The 20,753-nt window shown below is 39.6% G+C and overlaps 3 protein-coding genes across 3 annotated transcripts; 2 read left to right on the forward strand and 1 right to left on the reverse strand.

Annotated features, from left to right (window-relative positions):
- The first annotated feature begins 1,489 nt into the window (after positions 1-1,489).
- LOC128720465 (protein lethal(2)k10201) lies at positions 1,490-2,357 on the forward strand. The gene is made up of 3 exons (XM_053814134.1): positions 1,490-1,659; positions 1,735-1,936; positions 2,019-2,357. Exons 1-3 carry the CDS (start codon positions 1,490-1,492, stop codon positions 2,355-2,357), a joined length of 711 nt encoding a protein of 236 aa, XP_053670109.1.
- Positions 2,358-2,454: 97 nt separating this feature from the next.
- Positions 2,455-4,852, reverse strand: LOC128720046 (delta-like protein C). The gene is made up of 5 exons (XM_053813692.1): positions 4,742-4,852; positions 3,391-3,688; positions 3,127-3,318; positions 2,858-3,049; positions 2,455-2,798 (listed from the first exon to the last, which is right to left on the reverse strand). The coding sequence occupies exons 1-5, from the start codon at positions 4,850-4,852 to the stop codon at positions 2,455-2,457; spliced, it is 1,137 nt and encodes a 378-aa protein (XP_053669667.1).
- Positions 4,853-6,447: 1,595 nt separating this feature from the next.
- On the forward strand, positions 6,448-20,382 carry LOC128721701 (autophagy protein 5). Its single transcript, XM_053815480.1, has 7 exons — positions 6,448-6,597; positions 6,662-6,761; positions 6,824-6,929; positions 6,987-7,111; positions 7,184-7,281; positions 8,243-8,348; positions 19,585-20,382. The coding sequence occupies exons 1-7, from the start codon at positions 6,448-6,450 to the stop codon at positions 19,695-19,697; spliced, it is 798 nt and encodes a 265-aa protein (XP_053671455.1). The 3' UTR covers positions 19,698-20,382.
- The last annotated feature ends 371 nt before the right edge of the window (positions 20,383-20,753 follow it).

Genomic DNA, 20,753 nt, shown 5'->3' on the forward strand with positions numbered 1-20,753 from the left:
TAATATTAAAAACAAATCCGATACAATTCTGCAGTTTAATCTATGTACCAACCTTACGGCGAAATAGTTAAACACGAAATGCAATACGATATTATGGATTCTATGCATAAGAATGGAATCTCATCAGCTAGCTCGTGTCTCTACTTAACCATTGAAAGGTTAACGCATAACGTTGCAATTAATGAACACCCCGTCAGTGGTAGTTGAAGACAACCAGCCTCAGTAAAAAACCCTTCCACAGGAATATTTCAACATACTATTGGTCTGCCAATATGTTGATATGAATCAAGGCACGCACTTCCTTTATTTGGCAACCAACCCAGACGCTATTGATCTGCATTGGAATCGATTAACTGAAACGTTGTAGTAAACTTTCGCGACGAATGAAATATATATATATATATATACTCACCTCTACATGATTTTATAAAGGTGGTTTTTTATGTAAACAAGCGGCTTCTCAATTTCGTAGGCGCAGCACGCTTGAAATCTGCGTCGTCATTTACCGGTGCAACAGCTCGCGCTACAATAGCTTGTTATACGATGGTCTGCTTTCGTATGTATTTCTGCTGCCGTTATTCTGTAATTATTGAAATTGATTAGCTAAAACGTTGTACAAAGATTTCACGATGTGTCAAATATGTATGAACGCTCACCTGTACATGATTCCATAAACTCAACTTACTTTTCCTCAATTTAGTGAGAACTTTCCGCCAGAAATCAGCGTCGCAATTTGCCGGTACAACTGCTAGCGCCATTTTAGCTTGTCATCGCATTCGTTATTTCAATATGTTCTTTTCAATCTGTCACATGCCAAGGTGATTACACACGTTGAAATTTCGTTTAACCGACACAAACCATGCACAACAATCTGAAATAATTATCGGTTTAATAGCTAATAAATATCTTTAAAAAATTTATCTGAGAAATCTCCATATAATGCATAAACAGATCATGATAAACATTTGCTGCATCCAAGAATGTAATGTATAATATTATGAAAATAAAATTTCATCCTTTTTGCCGACAATTTTCATTCCTTTTGCCGACACTATGACAGTCAAATTGCCAAATCCATTAAAAATATATGATCGTTGTTTACCATTGATTGCAGCCGAGCTATTGTAACAGTTAACGGAAGTTCGCAAAACTCGAACTAAAACCACTAGAAAGAACGATTTCAACTTGCCTGTTAAAAAGGAGCATGTATGAAAATACATATCGTCGTCATAATAATTCAGGTATTTTTTCACAAATCTGATGTGTCATCAAGGCAAAATACTCAACATTTTATTCTTTCTTTTTAGTTGTGCTTAACTCGATTAATAACCATTTAAAACAAGTTTTAGATAGTTTTGTAAGCGTATTCAATAATTTGGTTATTTCTTTGCATGCAAAACCAATAGGCCTATCGTGTAAATCAAAGGAGCGCTTATTATCATTATTATTATTATTATTGTTACCGTATTGTTGAAGGTGCTTTAAAAGCATGGAATTCACATCTCAAGAAACCACTGTTAATCTTTTAAAATGTTATGCTGTGGGTCCCCGAAAGCCAGATGATGAATTCTTTAAAGATGGTAATTCATTCATCAAACCATTTGTAAAACTCGGAGTATTAAGCGAAATTGTACTCTCCGAATCAAATCCAGAAGAAAAGTGAGTAAAACATATAATAATTGCACAAATTTAATAATTTCTCATAATTATTTCAACTTCTTTTTCTATTTTCAGTGATATTAGCTGTAATGTGCCCGATTGTAATTTTTTCTGCCTATCCGTAGTCGAGTATGAATTTCACTATAATTCTCAGCACCGCTACACATGTGCGCAGTGTAAAAAATCGCTTCCTAATGCTCATTTACTCGATATTCACCTGTCCGAAACGCATGATTCGTATTTTGCCGCCCAAGTTCAATCATCCAACCGGTTGATGGTAAAATAATTTTTACTATTACTCATCAAAAATTTGTTTTTATACACTTTGCACCATTGCTTTTATTTTATATCCCTTCCAGTATGTATGCTTTCTTGAAGAATGCAAGCATCGCAGCAAGGATCCCGCAGAGCGAAAAGATCATTGCATCCGGGAACACAAATTCCCACACAACTTTCGTTTTGATAAACAATTGTACTCAAAGGTCGGAAAATCGACAAAATCAACATCGAGGGGCACATCAATCGTGAGCAATATGGCGGTAGAGCAAACGACACCATTACGATGTAAGAAAAATTTCTCATTCGGTCATCCCCAACAGCGTACGTTTATGTCGTCAAAACATAGTGGTCAAAAGTGTGATATACTGGAGAACAACCGAATGGTGGTAGATTTACTAGACAGCCTCCCAAAAGAATAAAAAACAATCCATAGATTTTTCAAAAAGTTATGTTTCACATTGAAATAAATAAATTAAATGAATTAAAATTGCAATATACATCGCCTTCCAAGATTCACTAAGCTTCGTTATCTAGATCTTCTGAACTGAACTCATCGTTCACATAATCTTCATTACTTGATAATTGCGATGAATTACGATACGTTTCTAGGCTCTCGATACCAATGGTGGTTGCTGACATCTCGATTGATGTATCACTGCTTAAAGCATCAGTTGTAGTAGAACTAGGTTGTATGGTGGTAGACATGGTTGAATTTAGCATGGACATCGGGACGATTTCACAGTTACGACCTTTGATCCCGGAGGAACATTCACACCGATAGAAACCATCATCCTTGGACACCGATTTGCATCTTCCATCGTTTTTGCAAGTCTCAGGATTCTTTTCGCAATAGTTTAGTTCTACAACAATAGCTAAATACTGTAATAATGGTTTTTTTTAAAGAAACATTCCTTCTCACCTTCGTCACACAACATGCCTCCCCAGCCAGGTTTACAGTTGCATTCCCACGGTCGTCGACAGTCGCCATTGACGCATCCTGGATACGGGTGACATTTACTACAATCCTGTCCCATCCAGCCTACCTTACAACGGCACTCACCCGGCCGTCGGCAATAGCCATGTTCCCGGCTGCAATTTGCTGCGCACATCGCTAGAAATACATATTTTAGCATAAGATCTCTTCTTCTTCTAATACGCCACATTGTACACATTGTAGAAAACACATACGCGTTTGACATAGTATTCCGGTCCAGCCTGGGAGACATTTGCACTCCAACGGTTTGGTGCATGTTCCATGCATACACCCTGGAAGCACCTGGCAGTCTCGACAAGTAGGTCCAGCCCAACCTAACCGACAGCGACACTCGCCCGGTGCCTCACAGTAGCCGCGTGATGGATGACAATCTGATCGGCAAACAGCTAGAGAGCAACCCGCAGAAAAAGGACTATGTTAAGGCATCTTTGTTTAACGGATTCCCTTCTTTTACTTACGTTCTGAGCAGAAAATTCCATCCCATCCCTTGTGGCAAACGCATTCAAATGACACCTGACAGCCACCATGCTGGCAACCAGGCAGCGGGATGCATCGATTACAATTTTCACCGTAAAATCCAAGCTTGCAGCGACATTCACCGGGTCGTTTGCAGTACCCTTGTAGCGGATCGCAACCTTTTTTGCAGATTGGAACATCGCAAAGATCACCTGCCCATCCTGGTAGACATTTGACGTCTCCATTATCGTCGCATACGTAATGTGAGTACTCGTTTTGTGGGGTCGGTAGTTCACATGCCTGCAAGAACAATTATTTCTTATACACTCAATTCTCGATACCCAATGTAGCAGGAAGGTTGCGAGGATATTCATGTTTAAAATTAAAATTTTTATTCTTATTCAATAATCAATCCTTTATCATTCAAAAGAAACATATTCCATATTCAAATTGCTTCAAGGTGATTGATATGGAGGTTGAAATGTGTAACCCAAAAAAATGTATGAACAATATTTCCAACATATTTAACGTACATCTTTACAATGAAAATAAAGTATAGAATGATACTCCGCATTTGCAGTGGTGGCCGCAAAAAATGTATCCTCAATGATATACAATAAATATATTGCTTATACAAACAACAAGTGATATTAACATTATATTATAGTAATATCAAAATTATCCACACATTTACAATTTAAGCAGCAATAGCGCGTTATCATGACTAGAAAAACAAGATAAAATAGCATGAACCACAAACGACTTAGAACTTTTAAAAATCCTTCAGAGAAGCAAACCTAAAACCTGTTTTTCCAATAGAACATAATATTTCTTCGTTACACCCGGCTCACGTATCCTCTGCCATTCAACTGTGTTGAACCGTTGTTTGCCCCAAGCACAATTCAACCACATGAGTCGGATAATGCAAAGAAAACATAACAACATAACGGGTTTCCAGCGCAACAAGTTTCAATAGAATCTCATATCGTTAGTACCAAAACCGGAAACAACACGTTCTAGAGAGCCCACGGTAGTTTAAACGGTTTTAGAAGATTTGAAGAGTTTTTTAAAGATGTGATAGCCTGATAACAACAAAGCTTTTCTAGCGAGCACTAGAACACAGCATGAACGTTTGTATCAGTTTCATTTAACGAATGTCATGCATTTTCTTTTTGATTTTTCTTTTCTACTTCTCCACAATCAAAATTTTTAGGCCAATGATCGGCTTAAAGCGGTACGCTTAGGTCACTGTCGCTAATGGAGAAATCTAGGGCTAGTGTTATTGCCATCGTAATTCTCTTCGCTGTCGGGGTAAAAGCTAACACGAAATCGAAGCGCTTAATTTCACTCAACCTGCTTCTTCCACTTTGGCACGTAACGGACTGCTCCAGCGGGTGGCAATAGAGTAATCAGCTGCACCAACGCTCCAACGACGACGATCTTATGGTAAAAACTGTTACTCATTGTCACGTTGCCTTAAAGCTTAATACTGCAATGAGATCCCGTTCGGGAGCTCGTTAAGTGTGTAATCAATGAGTAATGAACGGGGATAAGATTTGAAAGGATCAATCTGGATACGTTCGAAAAGTTCTTGTACAATTATTTGTGTCTTAACGGAGGACTGATCCACCGTGATCGTAGCTTGCACAGAGACTGAGAGTTGCCGATCCGAAACGGCTTGAACCACCGTTGGTTAGAGCAGCATTCACGGTCTCGGTCGACTCGATTGACTCGGTAAAGGCGTTGGTACGCAACTTCTTCTGCTCGCATGATAGTTGATTTTTGTTTTCTTGCTGCGTGCTTTCACCTGCGCATCGTGATGCGTTTCGCGTCTATCGGTCAGTGTAAGTCAACTCACGCTACTCGAGTAGAAGCACATGTAAAATTTGTTTTGTTGAAGCTATGGCATAATATTTCAAATGTCTATTCTCAAAAGGAATTTATTTTCTCAGGAATCAAGATTTTCTTTTATATGCGATTCGAAAAAATAAAAAACAGTTTGAAAAGTGAAATAAAGTATTATCATTTATCAATCGCGCTATCACAAACGCAAATTTGAAGCACGCTGTATGCAGAAAGTGTTGAATGCGCTTAGTATATAAGAACTACGATCCCGCAGACGACTTGTATGCAAAGACGTTTTGTATGCAAGGAAAAGTTATCTTGTTTGCGATGGCACCGTCCGAAAATACAATGATGATTGGTATTGGTTAATTTGGAATTATTATTCAGCTGCTTTTCTGATTTCCGCAACACTATCCGGAAGATTCCAATGCATTACACCGGCCAATAAACTACTTGAAAAGGTAAACCAAAAACGGTATTGATTAACACTGGTAAACTACATAAAGGATCTAACCCGCAGAAGTTTTAGGGATTGATGTTAAATCCGAACTACTAGGTGATTTTAAACATTGTAGAAAATGCGTGTTACATTCCAACACTACATTTTATAGCATAACTCAAGGGATTGTTCTCCTAATGACTATTAAGTGTGCAACGAGAGATTTAATACAATTTCAAAATTTTTGTAACAAAAGCTAAATTCTATTCTCTACAAATTTATATAGAAAGCTTTTGACCATATCGTGGGTCCATGTAATATAACAGTATTCCATACATCTTCACATATTTCTGTCCAGCAAATATTACAAAGTGATATAACAGTCTTGAGGAATTTGACATTCCTTGTATCCAGGGCTGCTGCAAATCAGCATTACAAATTTATCTGAGTTTTAAGAAAATATCTAGATGAGAGAATATTGAAAATTAATAAATGCAGTCGACTTCATTTCAATGACATATAAATAATTCCTTAGAAGATCATTTGCAAAAACAGTTTGTTTATGACTGCATAACCGGTGCATAGAATCACGCATGACAGAATAACAGAAGAAGAAGATCATATTTCATAACCAAAACAAACCACTGACATTTGCTGTTTTTAGTTGAAGCGTAGTGCCTGTGTTTTCATTGTGCATTTATGCTGGTAGAATAATCAAAACCATAAATTACATGCAGTAAACAATTGCAATTCACTATTAGTCACAACTCCTAGCATGGCAAACGATCGTGAAATATTACGTGAAATTTGGGAGGGTAAAATTCCAGTACATTTCAAGCTTTCCGCAGACGAAACTGATGTTGAACCGGAAGAATATTTTCTCCTCATACCCCGACTGAGTTATTTGCCACTTGTCACCGATAAAGTAAGAAATACAAAATTTAATCAAATCTTATAGAATGAAAATCTAATAACCTTTTCATTCAAAGGTAAGGAAACATTTCCTGCGGCTTGTTTCGAACGAACTACAGGATGGCGAAATGTGGATGGACAGCAACGGAATACCACTGAAGTGGCATTTTCCTATTGGTAGAATATATGTGTGTTTATATATAAATGCTCCCATTATCTATTTTATTCAATAATTTTAGGTGTTTTATATGATTTGCTTGTTGGAACTGATGGCACGTTGCCTTGGCATGTCACAGTACACTTCTCGAAATTTCCTGATGATATTCTCATTCGATGTCCCAACAAGTAAGTAGTTCAAGTAGTGCAATAAAAAACGTATTATCTAATCCCGTGTCATTCCAGGGAACTTGTTGAGGCACACTTTATGTCTAGTCTCAAAGAAGCCGATGTGTTGAAACATCGTGGTCAGGTGGTTTCTGCTATGCAAAAAAAGGATCACAATCAACTATGGTTAGGATTAGTTAATGGTAAAAAGATAAATGTATTTCAGTTGATTGAAAATTACGTTGACTAACATCACTATCTTGAATGTCCTATAGATAAGTTTGACCAGTTCTGGGCTGTAAACAGGAGACTTATGGAACCAATACCCGATCAGGATGGTTTCAAACACATTCCAGTTCGGTGCTATGCCGAGGTAAGCAACACCAGAAACTATAGTTCGTAGCTTTCATTATTGAAATAATCTACTTAAATCATGTTATACGCCAGATAACTTTACATTGAACTTATTAGTTGCTGGGCGCATAAATTTTGTTTAGCTTAATTTATGTAACAATATTTGCTCACATATGTCAGTGTTTTGAACAGTATAACAGTCTAAAAACTTAGTCTTACTTTTCTATGAAGCTTAAGTTTTTTACATATTTCTTCGTTTCTTAAGATTATGAAAATAATGAATTTCCAAAATTTTATGCAAACATTACTGAAAAGTAAATTTTTTAAATATAATTAGATTTTTTCCTTAACCGAGTCAGCCTGGGATAAGGCTCACAGCGGCTGTTGGGAGGAAATGCCTTTCAGCTCACAAATAATTATTCAAATCTCAATACGGTCAGGCCGTCCTTAAATAAATAACAATAACAATAGATTTTTCCCATGCCAGTTTGAGTAGATTTCTCCTGCCAGATAATGTAGAATATATACAAATCACGATAGATCGACTACTTTGAATATATACAAATATCACTCGACGACATTCTATTACATGCAATAGACTTTCTATTACATAGAAGCACATTAACAACCAGTTTTTCAATTTTATATCAAAGAAGCATCTAGCAATCGATGCTCAACAGTATACACATCTGAAAATTTCAAACTAAAAGCATTAAACAATTTTTTATCGTTGGTCCGTTCTCAGACAATTACTTTTTTCAAAATTGTTTTTATCCTATGCTAATGATGAAATTCAAAGTTGTTTTAATTAATTATAATGTAACTATATTTAGTATTAATACTACATCACAATTGAATTATTAATTATTTAATTGTTCGTATTAACATGAGTTAAAAAAGTTTAATATTTATCGCATGAATAAAATTCAACCTACAATAAATGATTTTAATTAACATTTTGTATCAATTTTTTTTTACAGGACGGTACATACCAACAAAAACTAGTCGCACCCATCTCTGCTGCAGGGCAAAAGCGCATATTGCAAGATCTTTTAGAAGATTTCTCTTCACCTGTTAGAAAAGCAGGTAAGTCAAGCCAATTTTTTTGTTACTATTGTTCAATTAATGCTACACATCCATCCAAATGTCAATGAACTTTATTTAAGAGTCTTCGGGCATTAGTTTTGTATGTATGTTTTGTATGTTCGGGTATGTGCAATTACAATGCTTACAATTACTTGTATGTATAGCTTCGTTTTGCCTCTTTCTGAATCTTATAGACATTATTAACTGATATTTAATAATAAAATTCTCAAAATTATCGTTTTTTCTACAATATTCGATGTGTCAAATTTCTAACATAAAAATTATAAAAAATTACCTGTGGCATTCAAATGAGAAAAATCATAGGATATCGTATGCTAAGATCCATCCTTAAATCAATAAAAGGTACAGAAAAACGCAGTGAAATTATAGCCAGTTGGTTTAAAAAACATGTGAAGAGCACTTATGTTAGCAGCACAGAAACAAGAAAGATATTTTATTGAACACCCCAAAATACATCTGTGCAAAAGGTTTTAGAACGATGCAACAAGATGATAACCGAATTATCACACTTGCCAGGTGTTAATATTTTGATCCAAAAACATCATATTAAAAAATTAAATTTTTCTGACGCTATTTTAACAGGTTCAGTCGATTTCATTGTATTTAAATTTAAATGTGGTTTACAAATTTCTCTTGTTCGTTCAGCATACTAATTGAAGGTGGATTTTGCATTTTAATGCCTCCTGTTTTGCCGTGTGATTAGTGTGCCCAATCACAATTTATTTTACACCCAATTAAGATCGCAGTCGTTTTGATGCGTAGCAAATTGGAAGACACACTAATACTTCATTATTTATAGTTTATAGTGAAATTATTTATAGTTTTCAGGTTTAGTTTTAATTTATGTCTTCTCATGAACAGTCACCTTTGTTCTGCGAAATACCAATAATCAATATCAAGTTATAAATCTTATGAACGTGACACTAATTTTGAGACTTTATTTATCAATTGCGCTTTTTTTTTATAAATTTCCTTCATGTTTTAAATAAGGTAATTTTTTCGCATTGCCAAATGTTTGTCTTATTGTCATATTTTAAATGACTATGATATCATCAAACAGACCATAAAAATGGTTCTTGACACAAGCTTAAGTTTTAGTAATAAGTTACTACGGTTAAACCTGTTGGTTAAACAACCTGTACGTCGTTTAACCAGCAGGTTTACAGGTTGGTTGAAAAACTGCTACCACGTTCCCTGAGGCTGACAGTTTGGCATTGACCGATTGCATGCATATCATGACAATTCTTCAACCGGCGAACGTTAAGCATTCGCTAATCGATCAAATTATTCAGCTTTTCCGAATGGTGTATGCACAACTAGATAAGTATCAAGAGCAAACAGAGGAAATTATTGATCATCGGCAATCAACATCACTAAGCAATTCCGTGGGATAATGTTGCGACGTTTTTCTTTTCTAACACAAAAAAGCAACTAAAACGGGTTGGCCGATCGGCTTTTTCGGGATGGTTTGCGATTTGATTGGCTTGCGTGCCTCCGCCCTACCCCGCACGATTTCACCCAAAAAGTATAATGCGTTGGGTAGTACGCTTACGTACGATCAATTAGCGAAAATTTGTCGACGGAAATCTCGCCTCACCCAGCCCCTCTACGGACGGCTGGCCTTGGGTATGTCCATGTTGTGTTGGGCAACGGTCGTCACATGTCAAACGTGAGGTACTTCTAAAAGATCGTCCTCCACTAGGACGATGATGGCCAGCAGTTGGCATCGTTGCGCGACGCGTGTGTATCGCTCTGTGATGGGTTCGTCTTCGTGGAGTTCCAACTTGATTCGATTTGCACATGCGAGATATACCCTCCCCAAAAAAACCATCGTGCTCGTGCATTTGTTTACCGTCAGCCGGTTGCGCGAATGGGATGGGATCGTTTCATCGATTCGTTGGCTTAGGTTAACAGGAGGGGGTAGGTTTGGGTGTTGCAAAAACAAACCCAACCCAATCGGCATAAGCCACGGCCCTCCCAATCGGAAGGTGGGGATAAATGTTGATGTGTTTTATTTTTAAATGAGTTTGTTAATTTTTCACATGCGCGAACGATGATGTACGCGCCTCGTAAAGTAACCAAATCAAACCATTTTTTTTTAACACAGCGGCGAATCCCTCTTCTGGCTCTTGGTTTAGAGCAGAGTGTAGTATTCTAATTGATATACGAGAAACGGGCCATTTTTTGCCGATGAACGCAAGATGTGATTAATTCACATTTGATTTATGACAATAAGCAAACAAACGACTTGTCAATGCGACAATTGATGGCGTTCGATAGAAATTAGGCGTCACAGGAGTTCGATTGCAGCAAGCTCTGCATTGCTAAGGTGTCGCAATTAAGAGCCATAATGCATACGTCATCATTAGGAATCAGCCCTTCAGCCGTTCTATCAGCCCTTTCGATACTATCTTGGTTTTGATTTCGTCACTTTTGCTCGCCGTGCAATCAGCGTGCCAACCTCTAACGCATGAAGAAAGATGGATTGGAATATTTGTTTGTTTGAGTTTTGTGAATACAATTAACACCAACATTTTTTGTTGGCATTTTTTGCCACACAAACAAAGAGATAAATTTGATGCCACACGGGCGTTTCCGCTTCGTTTTGCTTGATTTAATCGTTTTTTTTTGTTTGCGGCATGCCGAAGATGCCACTACATGCAGGCGTGTACATTTGGTTCACATATATTTATTGTGCGCGCTTCACCCCCAAAATAGCCTGGCATTCTTATCGAATAGTTGTCTTCGCCGAAGAATTGCGTTCTTGGCTAATTTTACTCACCTCGTAACTGCTTTAATTATTAGCGAATAATAATTGTTGGCAGCATTCCCCTGCAATGCGAAAGTCAGATTATTTCATCTTGCTGATGCGACCTCGACAGTGTGTTGATAGACATGCACATTGCTGCTTAAAGCAGGAAACAGGCATATTCATGAAATTATTCTAAAGTAGTGTCGGTAAAATAAAATATTCGTGTAATACGCTAACTGTGATTAAAAAAAACATTATAAATTGAAAACACTTTTCTAGTAAACGACTAGTTGTAGTTGATTGTATCCTATATTCCAAGTTCCATGTGAAAGCTATCCTGCGAAAGTTAGCTTTGCACAGCTCATTCAAGCGTGTTGCCACGGTATGCAGCTGCGATCTTGTACTTGTTTACCGTTGGCACCTTGGTGGTTTTTTTATTTTCCGACGGTTATCAAACCTCCCGAGGCACAACTGGCTAAGCAGGGAAAGAGGCGTGGAAAAATCGCCGGTCAAGTTGAAACGTAGCTCTTGCCAAGGTGTCGTAGGTTAAATATTGTCTTAGGAGTTACTTTGTTTTCTTAGGAGCAGGTAACGGCGATGAATCGATCGAATATTTGCCGAGTGGCCACTCGGCAGGATCTGTCGGAATGGCCGCTGTGCAGCTACACAAACAACAAGATCGTTCCGAGTTTGCGATAAAACAAAAGCTCCCACACCACTCTGCCATGAAGGTGGATCGATCGAGGTATCAAGTGGCTGCAGATGGAAAATGAATATAATGGAAAACATGAACAGATGAGAGGGAATTTGGAATTTCATGTCTGGTTCTGCCACCATCGTGCATCTCATCGAAGGATCGCTCATAGCAAAAAGGATCACTTACGATTCGCATACGTGTGTGTGTGTGTGTGTGTGTGTGCACGCCGGTGTTTAGGTTTCCTTTCCGTAGCTAGGTACTTGTTCGTCCCAAAAAAAGGTTGCTGTTTATTCGGAGAGGTGTGAATATTTTATTACCATCGTAAATGTGTAAACAAGGACCACGTTGAATGCACCGGCGGGAACAAGGACTGGGCGCATCATCCAGGGGTCCGTTTTTCTAACGGCAAACCCCCCGAGCGCCTATTTACAATGGCATTGGAAATCCGGCACCTTTAGGTGCACTGTGCCGGTGCAGCCGGTGCATGCTTTTGAGGCCTGGTAAAAATTCCTTATGCCGAGGATGAAGACAAAACTAATTTAAGCCGTAGGATGATTTTATGGCTTTCTGCATGTGCAACCTAGCATCGGCAGAGGTATCTTCCGACTCTAGCAACAATCAATCGCTCGTGGTGTGGAACGGATTCACAAAATCGGGTCCATTGGCTTTTGGTTGTCCCTTGGCCAGTTGGTTTTACATCTTATCCTTGATCTTCGTGTGCGCCCGTACGGGTGCCGTTTCGTCGTCTTAAGTCGCTCGTAACCTGTCAGGTCACTAACGCTCTGGCCCCCTCGACGTACCCGGCGGAGTTTCTTTCATAAACGAGTAAAACCTGTGGATGAGCCACGTACGTAGATGCAAATCGCCTTTGCAAAACCCTGGTGCAAAGTGCGCTAGGGGTCGAGGTGTGCGTTATATCTCGTACCTGCCATTCATGAGCGGGGCTCCCACGGTTACATCGCACAATACACCAGCCGGTTCAGTTCGGGGTGGGCACAGGATGCGCTTTAGGTGAAATTTTCTTAAATTTGCATAAATTATTATTATGTACATCGTCGCAGCACATGTGCATACGATCCGACCGTACGGCTATGCAGCTTTTGCTTTTCTTGTACTTTTTCCAGCAAATGGTTTAGAGAGTGTCAGATGCATTTTCTACTTACTGTAACATTGAGAGGCGCTTCGTTTGAGCATTTGATTTAATGTTCGGGTTTCCGGTTGATATGACATTGATTGTGATAAAAAAAATTCCAATGTGTTGTACTTTAAAAAGAAGCTATTTAACTACTCTTAAGCTGTAAATCCTCAGCAACTATCTTATTAGCAAATATTCATCGAGCTATATACGCTATACGCTTTTCGAGCTGGTATACGTGGTGGTTTTATCGAGCTGGTATACGCTTTTATTAGTATAAAAAAGAAGATGAAAATGCACCAGTTTTTATTCGCCTGTTCAATATTTATACTGTTCTTAATGCGATCAGAAGTGTGCAACCTAAGCGCTTGCAAAACTATCACGTGACTCAACTCAAATGACGATAACGATAGGTCAACGATGTTTTTTAATGCTCATAAGCGATAATGTCTCTTTGTTTAGCCTTATCGAACATGACATAATGGATTATTTTATTTGGTTAAAGTTCGAACAACATTTTACTGATATAATACACCAACGTCATAGTTATGATGATCACCATACCGTAACAACACGGCTGCCTTTTAACTTAAAATGTTCGTACCTAAATCGGGAGGAGAAAGGGATGTTCTTATGTAAGGATAAAATCAGATTTAATGTAATAACTTTGATTCAATGACTATTCTCCGATAATGTTACAACCAAACGATACCAAAGAACGATTGCTCAAATTACAATTAATTGAGCTTGAAATGTACGTATGTAAAATGCACGCCCATTAATTTGTTTAATAGCATCAACTGTAAAAATACAGAAAAACATACAGAATAGTCCTTAGTTCACGATACACGCCCATCGTAAACTCGTTTCAACTTGTCACTTTTCTAATCAAACGTTGACAAAAGATCGTTAGCAATGGGGTAACAAATGTGCAACGTTGCGCACTTTCTTTTTGTCACCTTTTGATCTTCCTCTTCTGCTACCGATAAATTCGACCACCTTGCTTGATGTGCTCTTAGTTGAAGCTCACTGTTTTTCAGCAAATTCTTTCGTGAATTCCGGAGCAATTTCCGTTAAAAAAGAAGCACTGAGCTGGGCCGCACATTCAAACGAAGGTTAGCTTATCGCTACTTGCACTTTGGAGTGCTCTGATGGTCGGTTTTGTTGTTTTTAGTTTGGACATACTTATCGGCAGAGTGTTATCACAAATTAACGTAGCAAAAAAAGGGTCGTGGCGCCATTACGGAGTGGGGAGGGCCTCTTATCAAAGATTGTTTCAAGTGATTCCGTCATCAGGCACGGGTGGAGACATTTTTTTCCGGGATTTTTTTTTGGCGCACAGGTTTTACTGGCGATTTGTCAGTTATGCGATGAGGGCAGGCCAGTAGAAGTTCGTGTGATGTTTCCTATTTTATTTTTTTTTGTTCTTCTTTGGTTTGGCCGTCACTCTCAATCTAAAAGCTTTGAATATCGCCCGCAGGGGCCCGCTTATCTGAGCCACAAAACCAAACCGATCCGGTGGCCAAACATTTCGATGGCCTGACATCACGCGCACGAAATAAAACTATGACCTAATCGGTCATCAGCGTAAAACCGCGCACCGCAAGACAAGTGCACGACGCGTTTCAAACCGACTGGCGGAAGAGATTAGCCATCGTGTCGCCCCGGCAAGAACGGCAACAAACGTAGCGAAAGTGCAAAACCACCGTCCCATTGGCGCTCGTGTTCGATTGCGTGCGGACGAACACGTCGACCTCCTGCGCTAACGCAAGTGGTGCTAGGGTGGTTTTTTTTTTGGCACGTGGCGTCGTCCCCCAAAAGGTGGAGCACCAGTGGATGCAGCAGCGGGCGTGACGTAAATTTTGCGAAAATAAACCCTCTGGCGCTCGATCATCAATCATCAACCGGGCACTTAACCGCTGCGATGCATTGGCCACCGATCGCGACAACCGTTCTATTGCGATTTTTACTCTTTTTTTTAGCAACAGCTCTGTCTCTGGCGCTGATTTCTGCACCGGCGTTTGCTTGCGCTCGGTTGGTATAGTATTTATTTCTAATTTTTCTTTTTGCTCCTAAATGATCACATACCTGTGATGGCACGTTTAGGCATCGGCCGCAGCGAAGTGCACCAGTCTGCTGAACGAAAGAAGGAGAAAATTAGCCTATTTTCCCTTTCACACGTCCTGCGATACATGTGCCCTTTGTTGTTTGCCGCCTTGACGCGTAGAAACGAAACCGCCAACATGATAAAAAAACACGGACAGAGGCAAACGCACTCCAAGGCAGAAATCATAAACTTTTGGTTTCAATATTGTTTGCTCTGTAGGTTTTTTTTTGCCTATCTTGACTATGTTGGAAAGATTTGAAAATGTAGATTTGTAGTGGTAGTGTCCAATTTCAGAAGAAAATGCAAGTAAATCGTTTAAAAACACCAAGTATTTAAGAGTTCAGCTCTTGATGCTTGTGTTCGTCACTGTATGAAAGTAACGGTCGCGATTCTTGCATCATTGTGGTAATTATACTATTGGTTTATTTTTTAAAACAAAAATGCAATAGCTGGCTCGTCAAAAGTGGTAAATCAACCTCAATTGGCTATAATATTGAACAAAATACATGCTTTCAATACAAAAAGCTTTTGCTGAGAGAGTCGTTGCGTGCCTCGTACGTTTTTATCAGCCAATTATGTTCCAATTTTTTAATACAATTGTTTTAATAAAAGCATTAATTTTAAACATATATTTTCTTCGCTTTTTTTTCTTCCACATAATGATGTGATAACGATAGTGATTGCTATTTTGCTTCGAAATGAAATCCTCCCCAGCAGCATGTATTTTATTGTTTGCTTCTTTTCACAACATTTTGTGGTCTAGCTCAGTAATGCTGTTGGTAATCCACTGATCAGTCCCGCAGCATGGTTGCGTCATGCACTTCATGCACACGATGGTTAGGTTGCCGAAGGATAATGGTGCCTCAGCGCAGGGGGAAAGCGCGACACGTAAATGAACGTTGAGAATGTTCGGTTTTATTTTGGCAACCGTAATTGCAATCGAAAAGGAATCCGTCCGCGCGCGTACCACTAGAAAACATCTTCAAGCGGTTGTGGTAGTCGACGTTTCACGGCTTTTTCACCACCGCACGTCCTCCTCAACCGTGCCTGACCTGGGGTGGGTGCCGGTGACTCAATCGCGCTCAAAATATCCTTCGGCTACCGTCACAGTGTAGGCGCGCTGCGAAGGGAAGACACACCCACCCAACCCAACGTGTTCGAAGCATGAGTTGGAAAGTACGGGGAGGATGGAAGAGGGTTGGCACATTACAGACAAATTGAGGCCCGCAAAAATTCGCCCCAAACGGCTTCGGATTGGGGGTAGCAACAGTACTTAAAGAAGCGATAGACTTATAGAGAGCGTGCAGCGAAGGAGAAGGATGGTGGACAGCGAACATCGCAAGGAGAGATAGGAGAAAGGAGAAAAAAACGGAAGGCAAAGAAAGGAACCGTCGAAAATAGATCATTTCAACCAACAACATCCCACCATCCCAGCGCGACAACGGTCAACGATTTGACGTACATCAAACGGACGTACACAGGGCACGGTAGTTTATGTCACCTCGTACGTGGCTTCTCTCGTCCGCTGGCACAAACCCGTGTCCATCCCGGGCTGAAAACAGGCCACGAAAAATCGATCACGAGCTTGGGACGATGATGCGCCACCGCCTTGCCCAATTTAACCACTATCGCCAGCCGAATGCTAGGAAATAGGCGAGCCTCCGTGCCATGTAACACATCCCGTTGATGTGCACTTTTCCGGTGCTTGAGTGTGCGGTTTTTCCCCCTTTTATGGTCAGATGGTTGGACCGAGATGATGTGTGAGGTGCGCATATCAACAACGGTGTAGCTCTATCCAAGTTCCGATCGGGTCGCGCGGCGCTCGGTCGTGGCAGACATAGCGTCTTCTTATGAGCCGCAATGTCAGGAAATCAGCACCAATGCGGGAAATTCGCTCGGCCAAGATCCTCTGGGTGGTTATTTTTAACATCCGCAACCGAACGGTGGCCGTCGTTCATTACCGCTCAAATACATCGTACCTGGCAGCGGGTGACATTTGGCCGAAAAGAAAAAGCGCGCCCCATACCGGGCTCGGCGGTGGTCATTGGTCTTGAAATGACGTTTTAGAAAGAATGAAAAATGTGTCGTCCGCCACCGTTTTTCCACTGGTTCCGATTCGTCTCGGGACCATTTGGCATCTTTTGGCCAGCTGACTTCTGTAAGATTCGGCAGATAAAAATAAGGATAGAGAGCTAAAATGCCATTATTGTAACAGGTATTTTTTTCCACACCAAACCTTTGTTACCATGAATTAGTGCTCAATTTCACAATGATTCATAACATTGCCAGCAATAAACCCATTGTATAAATCCTTTTTAGTTTCTATTGAGATCAATGTTCCATGCATCAAATACTTAATCGATTTATAATGAAATTATTACGTTTTGCCATTTAAAAAATACAAATACATATTTAGATCCTGATATATCTAGCTAATTTGTGTAAGAAACAAGAAGGCATCACGTTAATGACTGGGTTACATTGGTATAAAGCTCAAATTCCAAGCCCTTCAATACCTTCGAACCCACTGGACCGTGATTCGCAAATTTTAAATCTCTTCACACTGATGCCAAATGATGAATGGTCTATTTTTTATTCTATTTCACCTTTCAGAAATCGGGCTTTGGCAAAGCCTTCTAACGAACTAGAAGCTAACCTAGAAGTGTTGAAAGTGAACCTCAGTTTGCTTACCAGCTGGGTCGACTGGCATTAATTTGATTGTATTAGGGAAAAGATAAAAATAATATGCGGCGCTGAAGCATAGCTATGTTAAAACATTCGTCCACAACAACCGCCACAATTGACAGGGCAAAATTTGACGATTTTCGGTTGAAGAATGATCCCCAGAAACAAACCTGTTCGTGGAATTGACGCCAACATGGCAGAAAAAGGAAGAATTTGCTTGGAGCGGATGTCATGGATTTGGATGTTCGGCAAAGCAGGAAAAAATCGTTTTGAATGAGATGAAAATGTCAGATTAGTTTGAATTATTTTTATTGTCCCTGAGATGAGCGCCCTCAAGAGGTGGATGAGAATTAAAATGGTGGCTAAATAGTAATAAATTATATATTCCATGCTTATTATAGTTATATTTATTTGATATATTCCATGCTTGAATATGAAACCACACAACCAGAAACTTATTTAAGTTATCGAAATTTAACTTTCGCCACGTTTGGGTGTTTGATTTGTGTTTGATGTTTTAAATAAAAATTAAATAAATGCAGTCAATGTAGAACATCTCGTATGGTAAATTGCATTGTAATTAATTCAATATTAGTTACTCCAATGCACCAATTAAAACGAGGCGTTAGTTTTACAACAAAGAAGAATGAATCATTCATCGCTTTGATCTTCATTCATCGTCTAAATAATATCAAACTGTTACAACACGTATCCAATATCCATCGAGGATACCGAATCGATTTTTACTGGCAAAGTACCAGCAAGTGTAGAGGGTGGTATCTCTTTTAATCTACTGAGCGTGTAGGAGGCTAGCTTTAGCGCCGGTTCTTGCATGCGCTTGCCATCAGTTAGTTAACGAATGGACAGCACGAGTAGGAGATTTTAAGTAACTAGATTTGGGGACCGGTTTAGAATGCGTCACGGACCACATTTCTAACTTATTTGGACGTATAAACCATATATAATAATGGAGCGAAATAAAAGCAGAGTAAGAATACGAATTTAAATTGGGATCGAGATCTCGCTTGAATTTGTCAGAAAATATTTAAAGAACAAGTTTGATGGGGTACGGAGACCATACTCAAAAAAGAAAATCAACACTTAGAATGCTATTATAAAATTGTTAAGATAATCAAAATTGATGCTAACCTTAGAATGCTTCCAAAACTCGATCTCAGTTTAGCTTTGAGGTAATCTTGTGCCGCTTGCGCATAAAATGAACCATATTTCTAATTAATATATTCTCGAAAAGCTTCTTGATGGCTCTGCAGCTAGTTGTTCTTGAGATGATATTTATTCCTGTCGTATAATATGTATTAAAATGGGAAAATATATCATCGGGAACAACATATTTTTTGTAGTATATGAAACGTATATTTTTTCCTACATTCTTTTGTGGGTTAAAAATCAAAAACTAATGTTAATAATAAATTCCATAAATTCCTAAATTCCATAAATTCACACTTTCAAAAATTAATATTTTACAACGCATCTTGTTTGTTCCATCATCAAAATGGAATGAAGGAATTCTTAACATACATTGTCCTAAACCGGTTAAGATTCCATATAGGGGTCATACTTCGATCGATTGGTTTTATTTATTACTTTCCTCGGAGCAGTTGACGATTCTTGGGAAGGCGATTCTCGGACACATTCACAGAAATCCTAATTGGAAGCGATGCTCTGCGTTGTGTGCCTAAGAAAATGCCTCAGAATGTCTGCTCGCTATAGAATGGAGAAACGAAACAAAACGCCAGCGTTGGGGGCTTGCTTTCGCCTTTTCCGAATGCTGCCCTTTATGCCAATCATTTGCTCATAACCTCTCTTTCTCATTCACAGTGGAGGCAAGAACCCATGGCGTTACGGTCCCGGAATCGACTCCGCTCCAGTGGCTTTCGGAGCATCTAAGCTATCCGGACAATTTCTTGCATCTTTGTCTATCGTACGCCTAAGTGTGCGCCCTGGCACAAGTGATCGTTGCCGTCATCTCGTCGCTTGCCACGTCATATTTCTCTCTTCTCTACGCCTGTATCAATAACCGGTCTCCGTTCCCCGGAGTCGTCCTGGCGCCCTTCCTGAAGGCGATCACCCAGGGGCAACAGGCTGTATCTGCCTCTCATCTTGGTGGTTCACGCGATCGCGATGGCGTCATATTCATTCCCACGCAAGCAAGGTTAAAAAAAAAACGGACGCCGATGTCGCCTCAAACACAACACCGTACACTGCGTACCGGCAGACATGATGGAACCATATCTCAAACCCCAAACGCCTAAGCAACCCGACCGCGCAACTGTCGACGGATAAACGTGGCAAGAGGTCCTCTAGTGTGTGCAGTACTTCAAGGTGTCCCTTCGTACGAGCTGAACCATCTCTTGTGAGCAAGCAAGCAAACTGGCCAGATAACGCCCCACAATCCAACCCCATCGCTCGTTGTCGCTCGTATCGCATCAACTAGTCGTTTGGGACCGCCGTGTCGCGGTCGCCATTTGGAGCCGTCGCCTGTGCTTGCTTGACATTTATGTCTAATTATACGATTATCGTTTCTCTTTTTCGCGGCGTTTCTACCGCGCTTTTCTGCCTGCGCCGTGCCAGCACCATTAATGTTGTCATAATAAGAAGGTAAAATATATGCATTGCGACTAGTTACCTGTACTTCATTTGGAACGTTATTTTTTTTTGCTTCTTCTTTCGTTTCCTCCACTTGAGAACCTTTCTTCTGCAAAAGCACAAAAAAGGAATGAATTTACTTTCCACGAGTTGCTCTTAAAAATTTGCCTAATAAAACACCGTTGGTTTTACATCCACTTCGATCACGACCACCCATTAGCGACAGTAACCCATTTGCATTCACGTGTTGCGAAAAGGTGAGAATTTTCGCAGCTTCCGGTAGTGGTTCATGCTGAGCGGTTTGATATATTTCGTTGTACAACACCACAAGAAACTAACCCAGTCGAATAGCAAAATTTTTGAAAGAAATTATGAATCACCCCGATCGAAGCTACGATGAT

This window comes from Anopheles nili, chromosome 2 (genome assembly GCF_943737925.1).
Source record: "Anopheles nili chromosome 2, idAnoNiliSN_F5_01, whole genome shotgun sequence".
NCBI classification, from domain to species: Eukaryota; Metazoa; Arthropoda; class Insecta; order Diptera; family Culicidae; genus Anopheles; species Anopheles nili.

Coding starts and splice junctions, on each gene's coding strand:
- LOC128720465 (XM_053814134.1), top strand. CDS start 1,490: ATGGAATTCACATCTCAAGAAACCACTGTTAATCTTTTAAAATGTTAT. Junction 1,660..1,734: donor GAATCAAATCCAGAAGAAAA/GTGAGTAAAACA, acceptor TTCTATTTTCAG/TGATATTAGCTGTAATGTGC. Junction 1,937..2,018: donor AATCATCCAACCGGTTGATG/GTAAAATAATTT, acceptor TATCCCTTCCAG/TATGTATGCTTTCTTGAAGA.
- LOC128721701 (XM_053815480.1), top strand. CDS start 6,448: ATGGCAAACGATCGTGAAATATTACGTGAAATTTGGGAGGGTAAAATT. Junction 6,598..6,661: donor TGCCACTTGTCACCGATAAA/GTAAGAAATACA, acceptor TTTCATTCAAAG/GTAAGGAAACATTTCCTGCG. Junction 7,112..7,183: donor ATGGTTAGGATTAGTTAATG/GTAAAAAGATAA, acceptor AATGTCCTATAG/ATAAGTTTGACCAGTTCTGG.
- LOC128720046 (XM_053813692.1), bottom strand. CDS start 4,852: ATGAGTAACAGTTTTTACCATAAGATCGTCGTCGTTGGAGCGTTGGTG. Junction 3,689..4,741: donor TGCCAAAGTGGAAGAAGCAG/GTTGAGTGAAAT, acceptor TTGTTCTTGCAG/GCATGTGAACTACCGACCCC. Junction 2,799..2,857: donor AGGCATGTTGTGTGACGAAG/GTGAGAAGGAAT, acceptor CTATTGTTGTAG/AACTAAACTATTGCGAAAAG.